The sequence below is a fragment of the Brienomyrus brachyistius genome, chromosome 9 (genome assembly GCF_023856365.1).
Source record: "Brienomyrus brachyistius isolate T26 chromosome 9, BBRACH_0.4, whole genome shotgun sequence".
Taxonomy (NCBI): Eukaryota; Metazoa; Chordata; class Actinopteri; order Osteoglossiformes; family Mormyridae; genus Brienomyrus; species Brienomyrus brachyistius.
The window spans coordinates 2,133,428-2,160,694 of NC_064541.1; the positions used below are offsets into that span (position 1 = coordinate 2,133,428).

Genomic DNA, 27,267 nt, shown 5'->3' on the forward strand with positions numbered 1-27,267 from the left:
CACAAGGCCGTACTGTGTCCTCGATTCGATTTATTACTGAGAACTAGTGTTTTGGATGAAAATTGAGTTAACTCCATGCTATTAAGTCACTTTGGTTTAAATATTTATGCTTCACCTTAATGTAAAAAGAGTTACGGTGCTGCTTACTGCTATTTAAGAGAGAAGCGGCTTGTGCGTATTGGCTTAAATTCTTAGCTTTATGTTAAGCAAATGAGGTGTAACATTACACGCCTATTTGCCAACTTAGTAGAAATATATTCAGAGTTTACGGAATGAATCATACCTTCCCTGAAGCATTATTGCTGCAGTGTGGAGTGTCTATTTTTTACCCTTTTATTGCCATGATTGCGCTTTATATAACCAGTTAGGTCTCACAGTGTTTCACTTCCTAGTTTGACGACCAAGAGCACGGACACGCAAGAAATTGTGGACAATCCAAAAGGTAGTAATTATAATGTTTAATTTCAGGTCTGATTTAGATTTGTTCAAATAGCATAAACTTATCTATATTTTAAGAATTGCCACTACTAAACTTAAACGCCTCCTGTAAAGCCATTTACACATAATGATGTTACGTATCATATATGGATTGGAAACTTTCTTGATATGTTATTCATAATTTTGTTATTCACCAAACGAACTTTAGCGAGTTTACCTGTTTTGTTAAAGGCTGATTTCACACAAGTGAAAACACTTGTATTACGTAATCTCAGACTGTACACTTTCTGCTTTTATTGATATTGTAACGGAGTTGGACTGTAGGGGGCGGCGGCACCCATAATGCATTGCTCCCACCGAGGGGGAGAATCTGTTTACCTGTGATTCCTGTTGTTGTTGTTTGTGTTGTTTGGGGGGGGAAGTTGTTAGTATTTGTTAATGTAATTGGGTTCTGGCATGTTTGGAAATGTGTTTGGGTGGTTTTTGTGTAAACGCACACAGGCTACCGTGGACGGGATCCTCGGTAGTACTGTGTATCTGGGCAGGGTTTTTGTGTGTCAAGGAGAGTGCGAGCAAGTAAGCTTATGGTAGAGTTTGCCCTTTGCTTGCCTTGGCTGTGCTTTTGTTCTGTTCTTTGCTGATGGAATAAAGCTCGGAGACTTCTCTCCTGTTGAGCAAAGTCCTCGACTGTCTCCATTACTCCCTGGTGGCGAAAACCCAGAAAACGCTACATTGGTGTCAGAAGTGGGATCATGGAGATTTCGACGCTCGAGGAAATCGAAGAGCTCATCCGGCGACTAGAAGGAGCCAGACCACAGAAGAAGACTCCAAGGGGCACAGAGCATCAAAGGACAGCTGAGGGTCCTCCGGTGGGGTCTAGCGCATCTGGCCCAGCCTTCCGGCAGCTGAGCGCGCGCCGAGGGCCGGCAGAAGATGACGCCACTGAGCGGCCCCGACAGCCCAGCGGCTCGACGGTGAAACTTCCGCCGTACAAGGGTGACGAGCCGCCGGACTCCTTCCTGACCCAAGTGCGGCTGGCGTCGGAGTTCAATGGCTGGACTTCGGCAGAGACGGCGGTCCGGGTCGCGTTAACCCTGGAGGGGAAGGCGCTGCGGGTCCTGGACGATCTCCTGCCGCACGAACAGAGCTCGTGGCCCGCCATCAAGAGTGCCCTACAGCGCCGGTTTGGCCAGCGGGTTTGCCTGGAGGACGCCCGTGCCCAGCTAGTTGCCAAGCAACGCCGCGACGGTGAGACACTAGGCGCCTTCTCCTCTGACCTTCGACAGCTGGCACAGCGGGGCCATCCAGACTTCCCGGTGGCCATCCAGGAAGAGCTAGCGTTACAGGCCTTCCTACGTGGTCTTCGGCCGGAGCGGCTGCGGGAACATGTGCGGCTCTCCGCACCCTGCACCCTAGAGCAGGCCGTGGACGTGGCTGAGCGGGCCGAGCACATCCTGGCGGACAAGCGCACAGCATCCACCACGGCGGAACGGGTCCGGCAGGTGTCCTACGAGGCGAGCGGCGACAATGCAAGGGTCTGCAGAGCGACGGAGCCGCCCAAGCGGACTGGAGTTCCGAACGTCACGCCGGGGTCAGGACGTCGGTGTTTCCGCTGCGGAGAGCTGGGGCACATCGCTCGCTATTGCCCTGCTCCTACGCCTTTGGACCATGTGCCCCAGCAGCAGTTAAACTAAGACGGGGTGGCGTCGAGGGGGAGCCGCCACCCGCCTCAGCTCCCTTTTCCCCGCTCTGTGGATTTAGTGCGCGTACTGGTCAGGACGGATTCTATGTGGACTGTAAACTGAACGGCGTGCCATGTCGTGCCTTGGTGGACACCGGTTCCACCGTGTCGCTGATCCGTACCGGACTTTTAGCGGATACTGACTCTGTTGCGGACGAGGGGACAGATGGGTGGGGAATCACTACGGTTACGGGACAGAGAGTGACTATGCCAGTCAGGAGGACAGTGCAGGTCATGGTGGGCCCACTCACTCTTGGACACTCGTTCCTTATCGGGGGAATTCAGGACCAGTGCATTTTGGGGTTGGACTTGTTGCGACGGATGGGCGCGGTGGTGGACACTGCTCGGGGGGTTGTACGGCTCGGGAAACGGACTGGGGGAATACCCTTACACAAGCCAGGGTGGAATACTTCCGGGGCTCCTCTGCCGGTGCGGACTTGCGAACGGCCCTCGGAGTCGGCCGAGGGTGCCACGCGTACAGGACTGTCGCCAGATCGGCAAGCAGTGGATCAGCTGTTTAAACGCAGTTGCGAGGGACTGAATCCAGCCCAGAAGCTCGAGCTGCGCCGGCTGTTGGACAGTTTCATGGACATTTTCGCAGTTGACGAGAAGGACTGCACCCACACCAATCTAGTCCAGCACCACATCGACACTGGTGACGCGCAGCCAATCCGCCTTCGGCCGCGCCGACTACCGCTGGCCAAGCGTGGCCCTGCCGAGCAAAAGGTGCAGGAGATGTTGGAGGCGGGGGTGATCGAGCCGTCTTCCAGTCCCTGGTCAGCACCGGTGGTAATGGTGAGGAAAAAGGACGGTTCGTGGCGATTTTGTGTGGATTACCGGAGACTAAACGCGGTGACACACAAAGACTCATATCCACTCCCCCGCATTGACGAGGCCCTAGACTGGATTGCCGGCTCTACCTGGTTCAGTTCACTGGATCTGCGGAACGGTTACTGGCAGGTGGAACTAGCTCCGGAGGCGCGGGCAAAGACGGCGTTCACCACTGGGCACGGACTAATGCAGTTTAGAGTGATGCCGTTCGGGTTATGCAACGCTCCGGCCACATTTGAGCGACTCATGGACAGGGTTTTAAGGGGCATTCCACGTTCGTGCTGTGTGGTTTATCTGGACGATCTTTTAGTGCACGCTAAGGACTTCGAAACGGCACTGGGGAACCTACGGGGGGTGTTCACCGCCATACGGCACGGCAACCTGCGCCTGCACCCACGCAAGTGTCATTTGTTCCGCCGAGAAACTGCGTTCTTGGGGCATGTGATCAGTGAAAAGGGGGTGGCTACAGACCCGGCCAAAATTACCGCTGTCAAGGACTGGCCTGTGCCGGCTAACATCCGCCAGCTCCGGAGCTTCCTGGGGTTGGCCTCCTACTACAGGCGGTTCGTGCGGGACTTTGCCACGATTGCAAGCCCCTTACATCGTCTCACACAAAAGGGGCAAGCTTTCATGTGGGACAGTGATTGTGAGCGTGCTTTCTTGACTTTGAGAGCAGCACTGATTTCCGCCCCTGTGCTGGATTACCCGGATCCCAAAGGGACATTTGTGCTGGACACCGATGCCAGTGATGTGGGGCTGGGGGCCGTGTTGTCTCAGGAGGGGGGGCACGTTGTTGGATACTTTAGCCGTGCGCTTTCTCGGGCAGAGCGGAATTACTGTGTCACGCGACGGGAGCTGTTGGCTGTGGTGGCGGCCCTCAAGCACTTCCGCCCGTACCTGTATGGGCAGAGGTTCCAGCTCCGGACGGATCATGCGTCACTCACCTGGCTACTGAGTTTCAAGGAACCAGAGGGTCAGCTGGCGCGTTGGTTGGAGGTCTTACAGACCTTCGATTTCGAGATTCAGCACCGAGCGGGCCGCCTGCACGGCAACGCTGATGCCCTGTCCCGGCGGCCGTGCTCAGAGGGGGAGTGCCGTTTCTGCGAGCGGACGGAGGTGAAGGACAGCGCGGGGGAGCAGCTGGCCGCGGTGTGCACGGCGCGCCCTCAGGTCCTCGAGGAGGTGGACGAGCAGCGGTTGCGGGTGGAGCAGAGCCGTGACAGCACCTTGGGCCGGGTCGCAGAGTGGCTACGGACCGGTCATCATCCGCAGTGGGCTGAGGTCTCGGACAGGGACCTGGAACTTAAGGCGTTCGTGTCGCAGTGGGGCAGCTTGGTCGAGAGGGACGGCTTGATCTACCGCCGCTGGACACAGGCAGATGGCGCGAGGGCAGTGCTCCAGCTCATCGTCCCCAGGTCCCTGCGGTCTGTGGTCCTTCCCCTAGTCCATGGAACGGTGGGAGCGGGCCATTACGGGACGGCCAAAACTTTAAACCGTCTGCGCGCGCGGTTTTACTGGCCGGGCTGTCACGTGGACGTGGCCCTGTATGTCCACAAGTGTGACACTTGTACCGCCCAGAAGGGGCCGTCACAGCGCTCCCGGGCCCCCTTGCAGGATTATCGGGTGGGGGCTCCTATGGAACGGGTCGCCGTGGACGTGCTGGGCCCGTTCCCTGTGACAGACCGGGGGAACCGCTACGTGCTCGTGGCCATGGACTATTTCACAAAGTGGCCGGAGGCCTACGCGGTCCCCGACCAGAGCGCGGCGACTACAGCGGCCGTCCTTGTGGACGAGATGTTCTCCCGTTTCGGGGTGCCGGAGGAGCTCCACAGCGACCAGGGCCGCAACTTTGAGGCTGAGGTTTTCAGCGAGGTTTGTTCGCGGTTGGGGGTGAGGAAAACCCGCACCACTCCCCTCCACCCACAGAGCGATGGTCTGGTTGAGCGGTTCAACCGGACCCTAGCCACACAGCTCGCCATCCTCACGAGCGAGCACCAGAGAGACTGGGACGTGCACCTGCCGCTGGTCCTGTGGTCGTACCGCACCGCGGTGCAGGAGTCTACGCAGTCTACCCCCGCGGCGCTACTGTTTGGTAGGGAGCTTAGGACGCCGGTGGATTTGGTGTTCGGCCCTCCGCCCGAACCGGAACTTCCAGGTAGGCCAGGGCTGGACTATTTTTATGAGTTAAGGGAGCGATTGAGGGTGGTCCATGGGTTGACCCGACAGGCCTTGGCAGACGCTGGCTCCAAGCAACGGCGGGCGTACGATGTGCGCTCCCGCGGCCGCGACTTCGTGGCCGGGGAAAGAGTTTGGGTATATAGCCCGATGAGGAAGAGGGGGCTGTCACCCAAGCTCATGTCCCATTGGGAGGGCCCGTGCGTTGTGTTGGAGAGGCTGTCTGACGTAACCTATCGGGTCCGTTTGAAGAGAAGGCCGCGGGTGGTTGTCCTCCACCGGGACCGTCTCGCTCCCTACCAACCATCGGTTCCACCGGTAGAGACTCAAGGGGTGGGGCAGGTTCAGGACGAGCCCCCGTCCCCTGTCTCTCCAACTCCTTTTGAGCGTGGTGCTGGGGACCGGCCGCGGAGGCGTCGCCGCCGGCCACGGCGCCTTGCAGACTTTGTTACGGACTTTGCGTATGGGGACATCCGCAGCTGAGGTGGGGGCAGTGTAACGGAGTTGGACTGTAGGGGGCGGCGGCACCCATAATGCATTGCTCCCACCGAGGGGGAGAATCTGTTTACCTGTGATTCCTGTTGTTGTTGTTTGTGTTGTTTGGGGGGGGAAGTTGTTAGTATTTGTTAATGTAATTGGGTTCTGGCATGTTTGGAAATGTGTTTGGGTGGTTTTTGTGTAAACGCACACAGGCTACCGTGGACGGGATCCTCGGTAGTACTGTGTATCTGGGCAGGGTTTTTGTGTGTCAAGGAGAGTGCGAGCAAGTAAGCTTATGGTAGAGTTTGCCCTTTGCTTGCCTTGGCTGTGCTTTTGTTCTGTTCTTTGCTGATGGAATAAAGCTCGGAGACTTCTCTCCTGTTGAGCAAAGTCCTCGACTGTCTCCATTACTCCCTGGTGGCGAAAACCCAGAAAACGCTACAATATTGTTAAATGTATCATTCATTATCTAGTGAAACTGAAAGTGTAAATCCTCAGTAAAAGTATTTTGAAATTTGAGACGAATGCTTCTGTTTAGTGCCCACCTTAAGGGCCTTAATCGTCATGCTTTACTTGATTTATTTATCTAATTTGGCAATTATTGCCAAATTGTTGGCCTCATTGCTAATGAGGATGACAAGGAGTACAGAGAAATGACCCAAGACTTTGTAGAATGGTGCCAACTGAACAACCTCCATATCAATGCTGGAAAGACCAAAGAACTGGTAGTGGATTTTCGTAGGCACAAACGTCCTCCATCCACACCAATCAACATCCAGGGGATGGACATTCAGATTGTTGACTCCTACAAGTATCTGGGTGTTCATCTGAACAACAAACTGGACTGGACCCACAATACTAATGCTATTTACAGTAAAGGTCAGAGCAGATTGTATCTGCTACGCAGACTGAGGTCCTTTGGAGTGCAAGGGCCACTCCTGAAGACCTTTTATGATTCTGTGGTGGCGTCAGTCATCTTCTATGGTGTGGTCTGCTGGGGCAGCAGCATCTCTACTGGGGAGAGGAGAAAACTGAACAGGCTGATTAAAAAAGCCAGCTCTGTCTTGGGAGGTCCCCTTGACTCAGTGGAGGTGGTGAGCGACAGGAGAACGTTGGCTAAGCTACATTCCCTGTTGGAGGACATCTCCCACCCCTTACAGGACACACTATCAGTACTGAGCAGCTCCATCAGCGACAGACTGGTGCATCCAAAGTGTGCGACAGAGAGATACCGCAGGTCTTTTCTTCCATCTGCCATCAGACTTCACAACAAACACTAAGGCACATACCATCTTGTATTGTATTGTATATATTGTATTGTATTTTATTTATATTTCTTATTTCTATTGTTTGATACTTGATTTTTTTCTGAATTCTGCTTATTTCTGCTGCACTGTCCACTTTGCTGCTGTAAAACGCAAATTTCCCACCCGTGGGACTAATAAAGGCTATCTTATCTTATCTTATCTTATCTTATCTTATCTTATCTTATCTTATTTGGTATTTCAGTCATGGCTTCCAATGAATCAACAAATGATAATGGCCCTAGACTGGTGTCTACATGTCCAACAGTTTCGACTGGGGAACAAGACCTGGCAGGTAACTCTCATACAGAAGCATTTAGAAATGTTTTGCATTAGTTTTACTGATTCATTGCATTGTGAAATCAATAAAGCAATTTTACATGTATGTGAGACCTGCAGTTCAGGGCAGAGAGAGAAACAGAAAAATTTCAGAATCTGGATTCTTGCATCCCACTTTTATTAAATCATCACCGTAACCGCTTAATTGTGGTGGGGACTAAAGCCTATGCCGGGAACAAGGGGCACAAGCAGGAACCAACCCTGCGCAGGTGCCAACACACTGCAGGGCACACACACTCACAGGGCCAACTTAGTCACCAATCAATCTACCGTGCACACTTTTGGACTGTAGGAGGAAACTGGCACCCCGGTGGAAACCCATGTAAACACGGGGAGAGCATGCAAACTCTGCACAGAAAGGTGGCCCGGGAACTGAACCCAGGACCTTCTTGCCATGACACAGCAGTGCTAACCATTGCGCTACTGTGCTGCCCCCTATTAAATCATTATCTTTGGTATACACTCAACAATATACAGATGGTTTTGAAGTGCAGGGGATCGTATGTGGCTTGCTGGGTTATGACCCTGTAGCTGTGATCATATGGTTGCCATTTCTATATCCATCGCTGATAGAGGGGTTCCAAATCAGACTCTTCAGCGAGGCTCCTAACTCCCAATTGATCCAGGGACTGGCTGACCCTCTTTTCTCAATTGTATGTAGCTTTGAATAAAACTCTTCTTACAAAATGTTGATACTGCCCACAGGGTCAAGAAAGAATTGTCAGTATGATGCTAGGAAGCATTGTGTCTTCGATATGTCTTTGCCTTTATATCCTGTATTTTGTTGTATTTTTTTAACCTTCCAGGAAGTGTCACAGGTGGGCAGCCAGAGAAAGATGTGGGCATTTGCAAGTTTTTCCAGCAGGGCAGATGTCATTTCGGAAACCGATGTCACCTGTCACACAGGTTTTAGCTTTCGTCCTTCTCTTATTTGCCTGTTGATGTCTTGGTGTGTGAGGTAATATGCAATCGTCCTCTGTGGCGCCTCTGTCTGCAGCATATGTCCCTATACTGCGAAGGGTGTGGAAGAGGGGCTACTCGGAAAGAAAACCAGCAAGAAGAAAGTTCCAAAAAAAAGTGACTCTTCACCGAAAAACGTAGAGAACGAAGGTGTGTGTGTATGTGTGGGGGGGGGGGGTTCCTTTTGATAGTGATACTCACAGAGAGACTATCTTTCTGCAAATCATAACCATTGTTTTATTTAATGGAATAACATTCCACATGGGGAACTTTTTGATTATTTCGGTTATAAAGTAAATGTGAGTTTCATCTCATTATGTTTTTCTCATCAGAACCTTCTAAAAAGCCTCGCATGAGACCAGCCAATGAGGTCGTCTCAAGAATTTTGTGGGATTCATCTTTGAACCCAGAGCAGTTTGGGGTGGGGTACCTTGACCGCTTTCTGGGGGTTTTAGAGCGTCCATTTTCGGAGTTTTCGTGGGACCGTGACGTGTGCAACTGTGACTACTCTGAGGAGCTCGCCATTCCGCAGCACAGGATCAAGTATTTTACCTATAATGGAAAAAAAATCTGGGATAGAGAAAGCAGGATGGATGGTGTGTTTGGCTCCACAGGAGGGCCGCTGGAGCCACCCTTTGCTGCCGGGGAATCTGGAGAAGAAGGTGAGATCACATTTTGATACTTTGATAACCCCACAGGCCCAGCAAAGTAATGAATGAACTGTGGTCTGCCAGGTTGGAGGTTTTCCTTGTTGTAATTAATATTGTACTGTCATTTCCAGCATCTGTTACCTATGAAAACACAATGGACCATTTAGACATTGATGCTCAGGATTTTGGAGAGACTGAGCACGACACCATTGAAGAATCGCCCGACACAAGCAGCCATGTTCTTCCAAGAAGCACAAGTGATGTAAAACCCTCTTACCTTGAAGCAGCTGGAAACAAAACAACACTACGTCCTCAAGAGATGCAGGAAGGCAGCTTAACCAACATTATAGAAGGCGATGATGATGGCCTGGAAGACACCCCTTGCAAACATACAGAGGCTGGATTGTGGGGCGCACAGGGTGGGGAAGGTGAGGTGGGAATGCAGGGAGATGCAGCAGTGCGTGGGCCTGACCGGGACTCAGCCTTCACAAGCCGACTCGCACTCGCCGACAGACGTGGTGACGATTTCAGGGGGGGTGCAGGCGAAGAGGATGAATGGAAGGAGAGTTGGGATGGGAATGAAGAAAAAGCCCACTTGTCCTGGCACTTCCCGTCTGCTCTGCCGGTAACTGCACTTTGTTCTTTGCATGGACATATCCTGCCTTAGTCACGACAAGTATGGGGATGAATATTAGGGGTGATATACTGGTACTACTGGTTGACACCACACCTCTTCTGTAAACAGACGACGATAAAAGGGATTAGTGTTGCCAAGTCAGCCTGACAACATTGATTTATGGTTTTAATGTGGTTTGTTATTTGTTATTGTTGCTTATTTAGAATTTAGTTTGCAATAATTTAATCAGATAATATTAATCAATCAATAAATCTATTCAATCAGATAATATTAATATAATCCATCCATATTCTGCCATCTTATCTGGAATGGGCCTGGAGCCTATTCTGCACAGCAAAGACACAAGGCCAGGAATCGCCTTGTATAGGACTCCACGCTGTCATAAGCACACACACAGTCACACAGTATGGGCAGTTTTACAGGCGCCATTTCACCTAGACACATGGCTTTCGGGTGAGGGAGCAAAGCTGTGCTATCTGGGGAGAGCATGCAAAGTTCAAAGGGGGAGCGTGCAGATTTCACACGCAGGGCGGGAGGATCCGAACTTCTAACCCGAACAATGTGAGGTGGCGCCATGCCACCCTTCTTTTATAATCAGTAATAAGCTTCCTCATTCCTGTCTGCCTGTTACTGTGCCACTCCTGTACAGGTATTTGCTGTTGAAAAAGTTACGTTTTTTTTTGTTGTTTTAATTTTAACAGGATCCGATCCCTAAGTGTGCAGAGCGTGTTTTGACCCAATCGGACCCTCTGGAGCAGCGAAGGAAATTAAGCAGAAGAAAGCCCACCCACTTTATTAGCTTCCCGGCGAACTCTCCTGCCTTTATCACTGGTTTCCAGCGCCTCCAGAAAGAGGTCACTGCAATCCTCCCCCTCTCTGAGCCCTACTGGATCCCCCCGAATAGCCTCCATGTCACCCTTTGTCTCCTTGTTCTCTCTGAGCCCCGGGAGGTTAACCTGGCATGTGAGATGTTGAAGCGGTTTGCCCAGAGTTATCGGGCGGTTCCCCTGTCCATCTCCTGTTCACCAGAGCTGAGGGACTTTGGAGGCCGGGTCCTGTACCTCACCCCGCAGCCCTTATCTCAAATTCAGGCCCTGAACAGCCCCCTTCAGAAGCTGTTTAAAGAGAAGGGCTGGCTTCACAGAGATTCACTGTCTCCCAATTATCACCTGACTTTGGCCAAGGAGAAGGTCAATGAAGGTGAGAGGAACTTTAAAGGTGTATGGGAGAAGGTCAAAAATGTAGAAAACGTGCGGACCATCGATTTGGGGACGTTGGCTGTGGATAGGCTGTATTTATGTGCCATGGGGGCTCCCAAAGCAGCAGATGGGTCTTATGAGACCCTGTGTGCTGTCAGCCTTTAGGGCAACCAGAAATGAGGGGTGAGGGTCCTGGGCAGTGTTACACGGCCAGTGTGTCACAGGACACTTTATGTTTCGTACTTTTACATGTAGCTGAATATTGATTTAAAAACATCCAGGTTACTTGCACTACGCTTCTGGTTTTTAGTCAGGGATTCATGGGGTAAACATTGGGTATTATTTGAGTTACCTGGAATTTTAATTTAACCAATAAAAAAGAAAATCCAGAAAAATGTTGAGGATCGGCAAAGATTCTATTGTTGTCATAATTCTGTTTGCACTTTTCACTTTTTTCTGGCGACAGTTTAAATTTTTTATATTGGGAAGTGGCTGCATTTTTAAAAACATATCTCCTTTAAATGATCTGCTCTTTAAATTACATTCACTGTCATCAGAATATTTTAGTAATCTTTCCGAATGTTTACTTGCCTGTTATAAAACTATCAGCAGATTTTTTAAAAGGTCTGAGTTGTCAAATGAATAAATGAATTTGCTAAATATACTAACTGAGTCGTCGGGTTATTTGGAGACCCTTTACTGCGTAGGAGCTCTGAGACTTTGAGGGTTAATGCGCCGCATTAATTTTGCATGCATAGCCTAATTAAGCCTGTCTTTCATCCCTTGCTAAACACACACGCGGTGGTCTGTCGGACACGTCCGATATGTATAACGCGCATTCCCTCTTTTCTTTCTATCACTCGGCCGGCGTGCTCTATCCCCTTCTCCTCTGTTCACTCTCTTTATCTTTTAGCCTCCCTTCCCCCACACTTGTTCTCTCTCGGCGACACAGAAAAACCAACTCCCCCCCCCTCCTCGCCACACTCCCCCCCTTACCACCCACCTCCAGTCACACGCAAACACCCAGTTCTCATTCTCTCTCTATTTGTGTGTATTGTGTTTTTTTTTTTTTTTAAATCCTTCTATTTTCTGGTCAAACCATCGAGGCTGTGTAGGAGAGAGCGTCCTTTCATATCTCTCTCTCTCTCTCTCTCTCTCTCTCTCATTCCATCCCTGTCCTCCGTCCGCGTGTTTTGCTTTGTGTTACTCTGTCTGGACACATAGCTGTTGATATTGTTCTGGTCTCTATAAGAAGCTCTTTGTATGTACACATCTTTGCTTGTTGATTTGGTCTTTGTTGACATGGAAAGCTGCCTGTCTCTCGTTAATATCCATTAGACTTCTCCTTTCCTCTCATCCCCCCTCTCTCCCTCTCCCTGTATAAGTGGACTTACTCTCTTCTCTGAGTCTGACTCAATATATGTGCATCTGTGCCTCTTGGCATTCCTCTGACTGAAAGAGTAACAGAGTCCATTTGCAATATACTATTTTTGGTGCTTGGAATTTGTGTATTTTTTATTTTTAAGTTTTGAAATTGTTGTGAATGTTTTGGGATTTTGGATTTCCAGAAGGATTTTTAAAATCTCCTTTGGATATATATATATATTTTTTTTGTCCCTGTTTTTTTTTCTTTTGTGGATTTTGGAGCCTTTTGCTGACAGTACTGGAAAAATACTCTCGTTTTTTTCCCTTGCTAAGAGTCTCAGCCCTGAGCTTCTCCATGGAGTGTCAACGTGAGACCCCCGTCAGATCGTATTCCTCACCTTGCTAATGAGAGCATGACTGCTCACTAAACAGGGAAATTGTCTGAACAAACCATTGTGTCCTGAGTTCTGAACAGGGCTGCACGGAACCCTCAGAGAAACCACCCCAGTTCCTGAGGTCCTCATCCAGGCTGAATATCTTTGAAGAGAAACCGTAAATTCAGCTACATAAGCACTTTTCATTTTTCTCATTGCATTTTTCTCTTTTCACTGTTGTTCTTTGAGCTGCTTAGAAGATGAGAACTCATGCAAAGCTGTTTGCAATAATGCTCACCAGTGAAGCACAGTGACTGGGAACGTTCTGATAACGGCATAAAAGGCACAAAACTGGCATAAAAGGTAAGTTACAGATGCAGGAACAGGTTGTGTTTCTATTATGGGTTAAATGTTTAAGCTGTTTGGGTTTTTGCCAGAACTTCTGTAATACGGTGCAGTCAAGTGATTTGCTATCAATGTTTCTATTATGCATTTACCTCAATGTTACTGTGCCATGCATCTAACATATGAATACAATATTACATGGAGATGAACTTATTGGCACTGTAAAGTTGTATATAAGCAGGCATGCTTGCTGCCTTTGTTCCCCTGCACATACTTTTTGAATACTGAACACTCTTCATTGTGGTTGTAGGTTTTTATTTCCCAGAGATTTTAAGCAGTTGTTTAAATGTTGTAACCATAATTAGGACAGTAGTGGTCTTGTAAGACACATGGATCATAAATTCAGAAAGAACAGTAGCACACTAAAACAATCAGCATTAATCGGGAGTTAGGGAACGTGATCCCACATGAAGGTGCCTTGTACTTGTCTGAATGCTATGCTGTAAGGTTTAATTCCCCCTTTTCCATTACATTTTCCCTCTTCTTTCCATGCATTTAAGATGATGTCATTAGCAGTTGCATGCTTCGACTTGACCTAACAGACTTGCTGCGAGAATTTATAGTCATTGAAATCAAAATGTGGGAAAACGTCACTTGTGAATGAATAAGATGTTATTTTAGGAGACAGTGTGCTAGGATTGTACTTCAGTGTGAGAGGCGTCTCCTGTCATTTGTAAATGTCTTCACACTCATCCTGTATCCTCTGCTCTTGCTTCCTCCTCCTCCTGAAAGGGTCTCCTGTTATGCAATACCGCCCATTGTGTTAACAAGCTGACAGAAAGCCTCACGTAAATGTAACTACATTAACAATTACAAGACTCCAGCAGCAGCTTGCCAACAGCGCATCCCTGTGGACAGGTGGCTTCGATTTAATGCATTGTAGTCACACTGTGCAATGTGCACAAATCTGTATGTATACTGTCAATAAGGGTGTGTGTGTGTGTGTGTGTGTGTGTGTGTGTGTGTGTGTGTGTGTGTGTGTGTGTGTGTGTGTGTGTGTGTGTGTGTGTGTGTATGTAGTCCTGTTGTCCTGTCTTTGATAAGCATTGCGCTTTGCTCACCACAGTTTGTCCAATGCAGGCGCTCAGATCTATTGCACATTAGGAAATCACGAGGCCTGCACTCCCTGTGTGCTTGCTGAAGCATCGATAAGGCCAATCGACAGCTGCTGCAGATCTCATTTAAATTATCCTCTGGTCCTAATGTACATTGTGGGACTGGCGGCACCTGGGGTCCCATGCACTGACAGTGAGCGTGTTTCACGCATTCCCTTGCTTTGCTCTGTGGGTGGGGTGTCAATTGGGGTCATAGAAGTTTCGCTCTTTGTCTCCAAGTCGATGCTGTGATGTCCTTAGCCTCGCCTTTGATATGTGTCACTGAGAGACGCCCTTTCTCCAGCTTCATTCATTCTAGGCACATTTCCCAAGATGCACTGCCTGCCCACTTCCTCTCTAATCTGCACCCATGTTGCTCTCGCTGAAGGTTGGGAGCCATGGAGGCAGTTCCTGGCTACTCCCCGTCTTTCTGGGTGAGGGTGTGTCATGCCCTGCCTCGGCTGGACTTCAACTTGCAAACCCAGGACAACGTCTTCAGCCCCGACAGCTGGGAGTACCAGCAGGTAAGGCCTCCATCTGGCCCACGCTCCCTGCTGGAGATGTGGATGAAATCAAGGCTCAGCAACCTAGACCATATCAAGAAAACACAAACTGCCTCAGTGAATGAAGAGTACCACCTTTTTATTCAGCATAGCCATATATACCTCGCCGGCTGGTTCACTGCATATACCATATTAATATTACATCATAGGTTTGTAAACCAGCTAAGCTGTATGTGCTCTGCTGTATTGCTAATTTGTAGTTTAATGGCTAGAAAAATAGCATCAGATATATAAAGAAATAGCAGAAACACTGCAGCCCTTCAGTTTAGCTAATATGTTTTTCTACTCTGCAACATACCTAAGTTCTATGAGTTTGATTTGTTGGCGTTTTAGGAGTCTTTAAATACATTCACTTCAGGGAGTCACTGTCGCTTAGGCCCATGGCTCAGTACATTTACAGCAAATCACATCACCAACATGCAGACAGCGTTTGATCTCTGCCAAAAGTTATCTGAAGTGGTGGTCTGATATTAAGCCAAACCCTCTGCTTGATTTTTGCTGCTTGCATGTGAATGAGTCCTAGGGCATGGAGGACGACGTGTCCAGCAAGCTGTTACAGATAGCGCTGGTCAATCTAAAATTCATTATTTTATTTTATTTTATTCGTTTAGCAGATCCTTTAATCTAAAGCGACATGAGTTAGCCCGCCCTTGGAGCATCTGGGGTTAAATATCTTGCTTAAAGGGATTGGTTCAGTGACATCAGTCTATCAGCCCCAGGATTTGAACTGGCGACCTTCCAACCCCGGGTTCTAACTCACAGAGCCACACACCACTAGTTCTTTTAGATACTGGAGTCTTGCAGTGTGTAGCTTCACGAATTTGGGCTCTTTGCTCTTGTCTGGCAAGTTGTGGGATCGAACGCTGTGGCCATCAGTGTGTCATAGCAGCTCTGGGCTTCATTGTTTGTTTGTTTGTTGAGGGTCTCATTCTAACATGTTTAAGATTAAAACCCCTGAGCACTGCGGGCAGAAAGGACTGCAGGATGTATCACCTGCATTGCACCTCTGGTAGGGCTCTCTGTGCAAAAGGTCAGGAGACTGAGAAGCCCCGGGAAAAACTGGACTTGTAACTGGAATTTGACATGTAAGGAATGGACGTGCCAAGCACTGACTATCACACTGTAGACGAAAGCTGGAGAAGCGGTTGGGAACATGGTTTGTGAGACCAGGTAACTTAACTCTGAATATGATTATGGATGCAGGAATTGCATTGCTGGTTAGCACAGATGTCTTTATGGATATTGCTTACAAAATATTTGAATTAACAAGCCATCTGTTTTGAGACTCCCAGAAAGATTACAAGTATGTGAGTTAAGATTACAAATAACAGTCACCAAACTGATTGGTGAATAAATTTGGGGCCGCTGCCTGTTATATCGCGTGGGTGTCAGTCTGTAGGCTTCAGTATGAGTAGCTTCTGTGCTGCCTTTGTTACATGTGCCCCCCTGTTTGTCATGGCTCCCCTGTAGCTGCAGAATACAGCTAAGCCTCCATACTGTTCTTTGGCTTTGTGTGTGTGTGTGGGGCTGTATATTTAGCAGGCAGGGAGAGAGCCAGTGATGTCATCTGCAAAAAGGAAGGGGATTTCATGAGCAATGGAGGCTGGGTGGAGTTACAAATGCAGGAGGAGATGAAGTAATGGTTCAGGAGGATATAGAAATGCAGGAGGAGATCAAATAACGGTTCAGGAGGATGTAGAAATGCAGGAGGAGATGAAGTAATGGTTCAGGAGGATGTGGAAATGCAGGAGGAGATCAAATAACGGTTCAGGAGGATGTAGAAATGTGGGAGGAGATGAAGTAATGGTTCAGGAGGATGTGGAAATGCAGGAAGAGATCAAGTAATGGTTCAGGAGGATGTGGAAATGCAGGAAGAGATCAAGTAATGGTTCAGGAGGATATAGAAATGTGAGAGGAGATCAAGTAACGTTCAGGAGGATGTAGAAATACATTAAGAGATCAAGTAATGGTTCAGGAGGATATGGAAATGCAAGAGGAGATCAAGTAACGTTCAGGAGGATGTAGAAATACAGGAAGAGATCAAGTAATGGTTCAGGAGGATATAGAAATGTGAGAGGAGATCAAGTAACGTTCAGGAGGATGTAGAAATACAGGAAGAGATCAAGTAATGGTTCAGGAGGATATGGAAATGCAGGAGGAGATCAAGTAACGTTCAGGAGGATGTAGAAATACAGGAGAAAATCAAGTAATGGTTCAGGAGGATATAGAAATTTGGGAGGAGATGAAGTAACAGTACAGGAGGATGAATATCAGAGGAGAGGAGCTGGAGAGTAGTGGTAAGTGTGTTTAAGTAGGTCACAGATTATTAATAGAGATTCATTGGTGTGTCTAGAGGGAACGGGAGGGCATGGGGGACAATGAAGGAGGAAGTGGGAAATGGAAGGAGGGAGGAAGTAGGAAACAGGATTGAGGGAGGAACTGGGAACAGGAATGAAGGAGGAAGGGGGAAATTGCAATGAGGGAGGAAGTAGGAACTTGGTGAAGATGGGCAAATACAGTACAAAACAGCAAAAGTAGTATGACATCAGATGGATAGCATACTACAACTTTTCACTTTCATTTGCTTATTGAAATGGAACATTTTGTCATGCAATATCTCTACCCGCACATCCATCCATTCATCTGTCCATCCATCTTCTAAATGCCCTCCTGGTCAGTGTTGTACCAGGCAGGACAGGGCATAGGACTCGGGTACACCATGGGTGGAATGTCAGTTATCAAGTATTGTACTTCTGTGGAGGAGACGTCGTGATGTTATCCTCAGAAGGGTATCAGCCTGCTGATAAGGGAGTCTTTTCTTTGTCCAGCAGAGATGTATGTCTCCCAGTCTGGGTGGGCTGTCCCTGTCTGGAGATGCAATCACTTTTACCTTACAATCTTTTACCTTTCCTCTCTCTTTCACACTCTCTTCCTCTGTTCTCTGGTTCTTCCACTCCCATTTCCCACAGACCCTGCTGGTTCTGTCGAGCCTGTCAGCCATTGCCTTGCTTCTGTCCCTCCTGGTCGTGCTCTGCTTCCTGATTCACTACTGCTGCTGTCACCGTGCCGATGGGGGCTCTGGCTCCGAGGAGGACGAGGACGAAGACACCAGTGGGGGACGCGGATATGGTGGCAGGAAGCAGGCGGGCATCTGCTGTGTCACTTGGGTCTCGGTGACAGCTGTCACTCTCTGTTGGTGAGATCGCCTAGCCACCATGCTGCATTCCAAAATTCGAGGAAATTGATGTTGACATGTGTAACACTAAGGGCTCCTGTCGTGTTTGCAGTCTGCGGTTGTTCACTGGAAAGTGCGAATGACTTCTCAGAACGAGGGTTAATTCTCTCTGCTTAGCCACTTCCTGTCACCATTGCTCTTATCTGAAGTAATAAGAGCCCATGAGCATAAAAGAGAAGCTTCAGGAAGTGGTGATACAGGACCAAAGAGGGAGGCGATGTAGTCCGGTGTCTTAAAGTTAATTCATACTTCCTTGTAATTTTCTGGTCCTTTAAAACCCATTGGCTATTAAATGGATTGACTATCATTAGGTACATTTTTATAAATAGTAAACTGAAAAACTAAAGCTGAATCTTTCATGCTAAGTCACCAAGTTTTACCTGACTGTATAGCAGCACAATAATGTAGAGGTTAGTGATTGCACTTACAGCTTGGTCCAATCTATAAAAATAGATGCTCCCTTGTTGCAATGGCAGGATTTAGGAAATAGGATTAGAAAATAAATTATCTTGAAATAATAAATTATCTTGTGTAGTATCTGTCTGTCCATCCCTGTCTATCTAAGCAGAATTATGACAGAACATGCGGCTCTTCAGGGTAATGATGTCCAGGTTCTTATATGTTCAGGATTTTGTTGATTTATTTTTCCATCCCTCTGAAGTTTCCTAACTACAAGCTCTGCTACACATGGCGATGACAGCAATCTATGTGCACTGGAGAAAAGTTTCTGAAGAATATGACTGGTATATCGTGTCATTCAGCAAAGGAAGCATATCCTAAATACCTCTTTCTGTCCATCCCTTATGTGTTTCTACCAGAAAAGTGATCCCATTTGTAAATCTTCTCTTTTTTTCCTTACTTTAGCAAATAAATGTCACCCCCTCCTATTTCTCTTTCTGCCTCTTTCTCTCTCTTTTTTTCCTTTTCCGATCTGGGTCACATACTTTGCAAAAGATTGGACTGTACCATTTATCACAGGATTAAGGGGTATTAACAAATAGCAGGATTTAATTTGGATGCATAAATGTATAAACTTGGTCTACAGATATTACCGGACCAAACGTATTCCAACCTTTTCCTACCCATGTCTTACCATGTTTACATCTTGTCTAAAGTGCGCGCACCAACTGAATGTGGCACTCTCTTGTTTCTTTTTTTGTAGCGTTGCCATCGGCATTGGTTTCTATGGCAACAGTGAAGCCAACGATGGAATGTATCAACTGACCTCTTCGCTTCTCACAGCCAATTATACACTGGGCTCTATAAATCTGCTGGTGAGGCTCTGCATAATAGATTAAGAATTGTTCATTCTCAGGGACGCTTGTGGGAAAGTTCTTGTTTTGACCCAGCCTGTCAGGCAGCCTGGTCTAGGCAGTCGTGCCACTGCACACCCCGTCTGTGCTCCACTCTCATCTCCCGCTTCTGTTCAGGTGTCGGACACGATCGTGGGGCTGCAGCTCTCTGTTTCTGGGCCCCTGACCACGCTGGAGGAGCTTTTCAGCACCAGCATGCCGTTCCTGGTGTCCACTCGCACCTGTAGACGCCTGTCAGAGACAGTGGTGACCACCCTCTCCTCCCTGACGCTAGGCCCGCCTCCCAAGATTCCCCCACTGAGAGGCAGAGGGATTAATGGCAGCAGTGTGCTCACCCCTCCCCCTCCCACCCTCATGCCCCCCTCTCTTGCTCCCCCACCCACTATCCTCGCCTCTCCTGTGTCTGGGCCTTTCTCTCCTGGCTGGGCAGCCAACACACTGATGGTGAATGAGGACTACAGGTGAGCAGATAGGGTTGCGCTGGATGGACCCCCGCATTCTCGTTGCTGCCCACAGCAAAAGGCAGGGTTCTGAAAGTCAGTTTATCCGGACCTAGCCGATAATGTACCTTATGAATCAGTTTGGTTATTGTGAAAAGGCTGAACGTGGTTTGAAGCACAAACCACCAAATTTTGCACACACAAAACTCATTCTTAATGTCTTAATGATCAGTGAGCGTTAAAAATTTTACATTTTTGTTATATATTGATGTCTTTATGGAAAGTTACTGTTAAATCATTAAAATTCATGAAATGCTGTTTTGTTATTGAAAATTGTTCCAAACTTTTGAACAAAAATCTGACACAGACCTTTGATCAGATAAGAAGCAGGCCCTACCCTCAGTGCTGGGCCCCTTATTCTGCCAGGCTGTGCTGAATGCCGATCCTCCCGTGTCTTTCTGCCTGTGAGATGTTCTCACACTCTGCCTTCCCCAGGTGGCTGTCTTACGTGCTGCTGCTGCTGCTGGACCTGGTGGTGTGCCTCTTCATCCTCCTGGGACTGGCAAAGCAGGCACGGTGGCTCCTGGTCCTGTGAGTATGGACGTATACACACTTTCAATAGAGAAATGCTCAATGAAGTTTTACTTACACAAAAAAAAAATTTGTGAGGTTTTGAAGGAAAAAGATTGGTTCAGAAAGTTAACGCAATCAGATTGTGGAGGAGGATTGGTCCAAGCAACTGGAGGATGTGGGACCAAGACATCTGATTGGTTGATCCCGCCTGCTCTAGTTGCTTGGACCCACCTCCTCTACAATCTGATTGGTCATCTCTTATTTTTTGTTCTTCCCTCAGAACATTTTTGGGTAAATAAAACTCCATCCATCCATCCTCTAATCTTGGTCAGGGTCAGGAGAGACACAGATACTGTATGGCCTGTAAGCCCTGCCCTCTTTAAGGTGCTGCGCTCTCCTGCTTTCAGGATGACTGTGCTTGCTTGGCTGGCCCTCTTCCTTAGCTGGGGCTCCTTGGGGCTGGAAACGGCCACCGTGGTGGTGAGTATCATAGCAACTGCAGGCAAGGAGGCAAGCGAGCAGAGTTGGGGGGATGGGGGACACTGGGCCATGTTCAGTATGGCGGCGCGAGCCTGTCAGGCACCCTGCCAGGAAAGCCAAACACAGCTGCTGTCACGCTGTGTGTTACTGTCAGCATGTGAGGCTGAGAGAGCATGCTCTGCTTCGGGTGCCATGGATACAGCGAGCAACGCCACATGCTGCATGGGAGTCGGGCCCGAACCCGACGATGGGTAACGGGGGCCAGAAACAGATGACTTTTGTATGAAAAAGAGATATTTTCATGAGAGGGTACACAGAGCCGATTAAATTTATAAAGACATTACCGCAATGAATGGGTAATGTACTGAAACAAGGCTGGCGATGGGATTGTGACGCTTCTGTGAAAGGAGAGGACGAGTGTGAAAAGGGACAGTGTTTCGGGGAGCTAGGGAGAGATGTCAGAGCCTGTCAGCTCACAGAGCCTCGCTGTCTTTATCCACCAGCAGTGAACAATCCCATAGCTGTCAGGCCGCTCTCCGCTCCTCTCACTGAAAGCCCATTGATGTCCTCCCTGGGAGGGGGGAGGTTAACCCTTCACTTTACATCATTTACTTTAAATAGGAATCAGAGCGTGCTGACCTGTATCACGCAGTAAATCGGGTAGCGTCGCTGTGAGTCAGGTGAGAAGTGTGTCAGTTGGTCAGTGTGTCTCTGTCAACCTACCTTCTCTCTCTCTCTCTCTCTTTCTCTCCCCCTCTGTCAGGCTCTAAGTGACTTTTGCTCTGATCCCAACACCTTTGTAGTCAACTCCTCTCATTTTAATTCGGGAACCAGCGCAGGTAATGGATATTTCTGTATCCAGCGCATGGATGGTCTGCATTCTGGATCTGAGTGGCCATTAAATGAATTGCGCTCTCTTGAAAACCAGAAATACTGGATTACTACCTGATGTGCAGCAAACAGATGAGCAGTCCTTTCCAGCAGGTAATGAATCATTCCCAGTGTGATCTATAGCAGAATCAGTTGTTGTGCATTTAATGACCTTCCCTTCTGGGTATTATAATCTGTGTATATGACTGCAGCACCTTAATGAGTATGCTAACCAGTGCCTCAATGGTTCCCAGCTGCTGACCCAGTCCCAGAGGGCGCTGTCCAGCATTCACACGCACCTCGCCAGCCTGGAACGAGAGGCCCTCTCACAGTTCCCTAAAGCAGAGGTACACCCTTGTAACGTCCTCTGGAGGGACCGAACAGCACCGGCAGACAAACTGGCTTTTTTGCAGAATATTTGCAGAGAACGTTGTGCGATGGACTTTCTCGTTTTTGCACAGAGGCCACTTAAGGAGGTCCAGCTGATTCTCAATGCGACGGAGAGTAACTTCCACCAACTCGTCGCTCTGCTGAACTGTCGAGGTCTTAACAAGGTACTGGACCCGGAGGAGACTATCACAGGCGCGAGAGAACATCACTGGAGCTGGATAGGACTGCTTGTAAAGTGTTCTTTGAAGGAAAAACCTTCCTGGTTTTTATGCGAAGTATTTGGATCATTTGTGATTATTCAATCTTGTCAAGTAAGATCGACTTTTGTTGGACGAAGAGGAATCAGAATGGCGTTTCCAGTAGAGGGTCACTTGATGCGCTTTCAATTGGTTCTTAGGTGGTAAAGATCATTGCAGACCAGTTACAAGGAAGCTTGATACTACGGAAAAAAGAAAGACCGATTCTTAGAAGGCTAAAGATATTCTGTACACACGAAAAGTGCAATGCATGGAAAGATGGTGACGTGCAACGGCGTTCCTCCATGACCTACATCAGGGCAGCAGCAGTTACAGAGTCTGCTTATTTTTGGGGTCATTACCCCCCCTTGCAGGTCAGAAATGGATACTGCAAGATAATGACTTAAGCCTCGTTCAGGGGTGGGCAAACTTTTAGTCAGCTGTTCAAACCCAGATGTGAGGACTCTTCAGCCAATCAGTCCTCGGTTTAGTAGTCTAATTATGGAGTTGTAGCAAAATACCACATAAACAAAGGCCCTTTCTGGATAAGATTGCCTACCCCTTTAGTGTCCATGTGTCTGCTAATGACAGGAATTTTGTAGGTTAGCCAACAGATTTATGTTTGAGGTCAGTACAGGCATGTGAACCCACAGGGCCCAAGAGATACCATCCATCTAATGCGAGCTAACAGGAAGTCTTAGTCATGAGTGAATACATTGAAGGGCATAATAGTCTGAGATGTCAATTAATATGAGCAGTGTTGGAGTTTTACAATATGTCTCTGTCTTCTTGGCCGGGAGAAAAGGGGAACTGTAAAAGCTTATTGAGTAAATTTTTTTTAAAGGACCCCTTTAATAAGCATGAAGTTAAAGGGCATGTGAGACAAAGGGTTTTGCATCATGGGTGATTCGGGGGTGGGGAAAATACGCACATTCTTTGTGTTTTGACCAGTGGAAAATATCTGTGGTACACTGAGCTGAATTAAGCTACAGGAACATGCGTAACGGAGCTGCGCTTGCGTTACAGCGGCTTGATTGATTTGGAATTGGCTGTATGCCCACCTGTCTGTCTGTCCATTCATACGTGCATTAGTCTGTCCGTCTGTCTATAAATGATTGAATGGATACAAAAGAGAGGATGGGCCTGGAGAAGCATGCTGGCTGCTCCCAATTTCAGGAGGGCCAGACCTTAATAGCAGCCCGGTCCAAGGTGTTTCATTTATTTACTCTATAAGAGGGTGAGATTTGCCAGCTTCGTTGGACAAAACCATGTGTTTCCAACTAAATGCAAATGAGCAGAGGGTGTGGGTGCTGGGAGCGATAAGGAGGTAACAATGAATGTTGTTTTGTCTTCATTTAGTATTTTCTTAACAATTAGAGACATGCGAGATCTGGGCACAAAGAGCTATTTGTACAAGTGGCGAGAAGCTGAGCATTTTCTGGAGACGGCAGTGTGAGGACTCTGTTCTGGGTCGAGCCTGGGTTACGCAGCTGCTGTTCCTCACCACTTCTCTCCTGGCTTCCTATTTGCCCATTAGTGATTTCTTGGCTGTAGGGCTTTTTCTGAAATCACAGTACCGCAGGACTCACACTGGTGCTGAGCTGTTTATCAGTTTATTGTCAGTTTTGTTGGCTGCTTGCATGAAGAGGCAAGTGTAAGAACACTGCTTCCTTGCGTCCATCGCACCTGAAATGCAAGTACCAGCCTATGGTGAATTTGTGATGCTTTCATATTTATGTTCTGGTGACATGCTTTTGGTTTTCGTAAAATATGGTTCACAGAAAGTCTTGGGATGCTTGCTAATTGAGTAAAAATATTTATAAAATATTTATTGGCTTTATAACAAAATCATTACTTTATTCTTTTGTTTACAGAAAAATATATGTATCACATTACAAACAACAAGTTTTAAACATTCATTTCAAGTAGTAATAAGTTGAAGCCCAAACTATAATTCTACAAAAGCTGTTCTGAGTTAAAAAGTTAAATGACAGGCAGCCTCACTGGGTGCTTTTTAATTATTGACGCCTTTGCAGTAACAAAACGGCAAACATTTGTGTTTAGTATCCCTTTGGGAGCCAGTGACTACAGTTGCAATTAATAGCACAATTGCAAGAACAGAACTGAGTCAGTCAAATAATTATGACACTAAAAAGAAAATGTCTGTGTGGCACATATGTGTAGATGTTTTAAACATTGCTTCTCAATTGACTTTTGTCACGAAACTAATAAATTTGCAACATTGTTAAAAAAATTAAGCAAGCATCCCAACACTGCACATCAGCTCATTTCTGTGTCATTCTCAGGATTACACGGACTCTCTGAAAGGCCTGTGTTTTGATGGCATAGAAGGGCTACTCTGTCTCTCGCTCTATTCCTTCCTTTCTGCGCTGGCATTCACCGCCATCCTCTGCTCTTTGCCTGGGGCCTGGAGGACCTTCCCCAGGTAAGTCAATCAGCAAGCAGCCCCCCATCTACCTGAGTCTATGACACGACATATTTAAATGTCTAAGTGCTTCCGTTCAGTCATCTCCACATAACCATCGCTACAAATTCTCTCAAGCCAACTATCCTCCCTTGTCCATTTGCATAATTTTCTAGTTACTGATGGCACTGCTGCTTGATTAATCATTGATTAATTGATTTCTGTTTCTCCTTGGGTGGAGTAGTGATTTAGAAGAGTATGAAGACTCCGACAGTGAGAATGAGGACCCCTTCACTTCTCATCAGGCACGTAGACAGACGGCCATGGGTCCCCAGCGTGGGGCCCTACCCACCTTCTATACTTACCAGGGGGCCAGCTGGATTCCCCCGTTTTCTAGTGCACCGCCCCTCCCGTGAGTAACAGATGCAGACACACAGACAGACAAACAGTAACCATTGGCTGATTTACTAACTGACATTAATGTGCATGCCTGTCCACTTGCTCAGTGTACATCATTTTGTGAGCCATTAGACAGACACCAGCATTAAAGAGCTAAAGAAAAAGCTGAGCTGATGCTTGCTAATGAAAGGGCAACTGTAGTGTGTAACCACAGCAGCGGCTATGTAGAGCTGACTTAGATGGGCAGTCATTTTTGAAGTATAAATTAAACCTAAGTGGTCTGACACCGACTGAAAACATATGACTAACTCTGATTCTGCAGTCATAGACAACAAGTAAACCGGCTAACTGTATGAATGCGCTTCCTGGCAGTGTAATTATGAAGCCTATTTTAAGAAATGCAGGTGGATGCACTGACAGGCTTACACGGCCAGCAAAAAAAACCCACAAATCTGTCTGTCTGTCTGTGTGTCTGTCTGCCAGTCTGTCTTTCAGTGTAAGACAGGCATAGGTTGGCCTCTACGAGACAAAACTCATATTCAGAAGAACTATGACCTTATGTAGGTAAATGTTTCCAGGCACCCCCATCCCCCTTCTGAGCACCATCTGCATAGTAACAATCCACTCTTTATAGTCTGCATATATAATAGATGTGAGGTGTCTACATCTCAAAACCCATGTTCAAATCATACACGTGGCATGTACAGTGTTTCCAAGGGATGTACAAAATGACACTTCATGAACCATTTGCTGGATTTTTTGACCCCACTAGATGCTGCTCTCTTTTCAGAAAAGGGCACAAACCATGCCCCATGGCAAACCAAGAGCACCATCTAGTGGGGTCAAAAAATACAACAAATGGTTCACGAAGTGTCATTTTGTGCTTCACTAGTACTTCCAATAATGTATAAATTTAAAATATATTTTATGAAAATGATTTCTGAATAATCTAAGCCATTCCGTCTTTCTCTGTTCTCTGTTTTTAATACCGCTGTGTTGTTCAGGTACATCCGCATTGCACATCGCTCTTTTCTCCTTCCGGATTGTGCCAAAACAGATACTAATTTCACCACCCCTTTCTCCTTTCTCTTTACCCCAATGAAATGTCCCACTTCTCTCCCCACTTTCCCCTGCGGTACCCTCCCTTTTCCATCTCTGTGTCCTTGCAGGACTCCAAACGCTTCCTGCAATGGCAGCCCTGGCTATGAGGCCATGCCCCTGGTGGCCAGACGGCCCTCACCTCCCTCTGTGAGTTCCTCTGCTCTGGCAACGTTCCCACCATGATGGCTATTAATGCAAGCTCGTTTTCAGTGATGCATGTTTGTTGACTTTTATACCTGTGGATTTATTGAAATCTGATGCAGAAACTTACTATAAGACCCAGTGATTTACTGATCAATTAACTAATACCACTTTGTTTGATTATGGAAACATACTAACTTTCAACATATATGACATTCAGGAAATAACTGTTTTCTTTCTTCTCTGTCTTCCGAATCCCTTCGTGATCTTCTTATGGATCAATGTTTCTGGCCGAACAGTATTCTCTCCCAGCATGTTAACTGGCTACAGGGACAGTGAATCAAAGCCAAGTCCTGCCCACTCAAGAAATTCGCATTTACACTAATTAATTAATGTTTGTATAAGTATACCAAATGTTCAGTTTCATAAAAATGGAAACATTACTGATACAAAGAAGCTAATCTCCATACATAAAGTTGGTAACATTATTACCGTTGATATGAGTTTTAAATGAATGGACCCCTTGATTGGTAAGCCTTGTCCCTTTTTCTCCAGTAAATGTCAGGGATTTAATAAGAGAACAGAGTCTGGGAACCATGAGCCAGTCAAGTCAGTCTTCGTGAACTGTTTCAAGATGGTGGTGGTGATTTATCTGATCACAAGTTTGTGTTTTATATTGCATTAGAAATTACACGTTTTCAGTGTTACTGGTTTGCAGTTTCCTTACTTTTTGGATCTTTTTTTCCCCCGAAGATGCTAAACAACTTGCAGATTCTTAACATTGACCTTATTATTGTAACAATAACGTGTGTGGGTGCTGCTCCCAGTAACTTCGGCTGAAGCAGGATCAAATTGTGTCAATAGCAATAATGCAAAGAGAAGAGAGCGGTACAGTGTCTGTGTTTGTAGGAGCTCTCCTCCTGATGGTCTGTATATATATAGCATGCTGGAGATTGTACCGAGTCCCTTTATCAGCCTTGTCGATCCTTAAACCAAGTTTGTATGGTATTAATGCTCCTTTTGAATGGCACTGTTTTTCATTCCAGATTCTACTACAGATAAATTAATAATAAAATCTTGTCTTGGCAAGTATAGAGAAGTGAAGCCTC

The 27,267-nt window shown here is 47.2% G+C and overlaps 2 protein-coding genes across 8 annotated transcripts; both read left to right on the forward strand.

Moving 5' to 3' along the window:
• Positions 1-6: 6 nt before the first annotated feature.
• Positions 7-11,418, forward strand: leng9 (leukocyte receptor cluster (LRC) member 9). 2 transcript variants are annotated; one of them, XM_049025712.1, is made up of 7 exons: positions 7-442; positions 7,175-7,264; positions 8,115-8,214; positions 8,306-8,418; positions 8,601-8,930; positions 9,050-9,543; positions 10,257-11,418. In XM_049025712.1, the coding sequence occupies exons 2-7, from the start codon at positions 7,177-7,179 to the stop codon at positions 10,917-10,919; spliced, it is 1,788 nt and encodes a 595-aa protein (XP_048881669.1). In that variant the 5' UTR covers positions 7-442; positions 7,175-7,176; the 3' UTR covers positions 10,920-11,418. The 2 variants fall into 2 exon arrangements, with proteins under 2 accessions (XP_048881669.1, XP_048881670.1); XM_049025713.1 differs by lacking the exon at positions 7-442 and adding an exon at positions 7,004-7,114 and having other exon boundaries at positions 7,150-7,264.
• Positions 11,419-11,829: 411 nt separating this feature from the next.
• Positions 11,830-27,257, forward strand: ttyh1 (tweety family member 1). Of its 6 annotated transcripts, XR_007399720.1 has the most exons (16): positions 11,832-12,856; positions 14,381-14,516; positions 17,525-17,751; positions 18,953-19,064; positions 19,221-19,564; positions 20,039-20,134; positions 20,524-20,596; positions 21,360-21,435; positions 21,525-21,580; positions 21,721-21,813; positions 21,928-22,020; positions 24,399-24,538; positions 24,762-24,929; positions 25,400-25,480; positions 26,086-26,164; positions 26,458-27,257. XR_007399720.1 is itself a non-coding variant. In XM_049025732.1 (15 exons), exons 2-15 carry the CDS (start codon positions 14,391-14,393, stop codon positions 26,476-26,478), a joined length of 1,704 nt encoding a protein of 567 aa, XP_048881689.1. In that variant the 5' UTR covers positions 11,832-12,856; positions 14,381-14,390; the 3' UTR covers positions 26,479-27,257. The 6 variants fall into 6 exon arrangements, 4 of the variants coding, with proteins under 4 accessions (XP_048881691.1, XP_048881689.1, XP_048881688.1 ...); XR_007399719.1 differs by having other exon boundaries at positions 26,086-27,257; XM_049025732.1 differs by lacking the exon at positions 25,400-25,480.
• Positions 27,258-27,267: the final 10 nt, after the last annotated feature.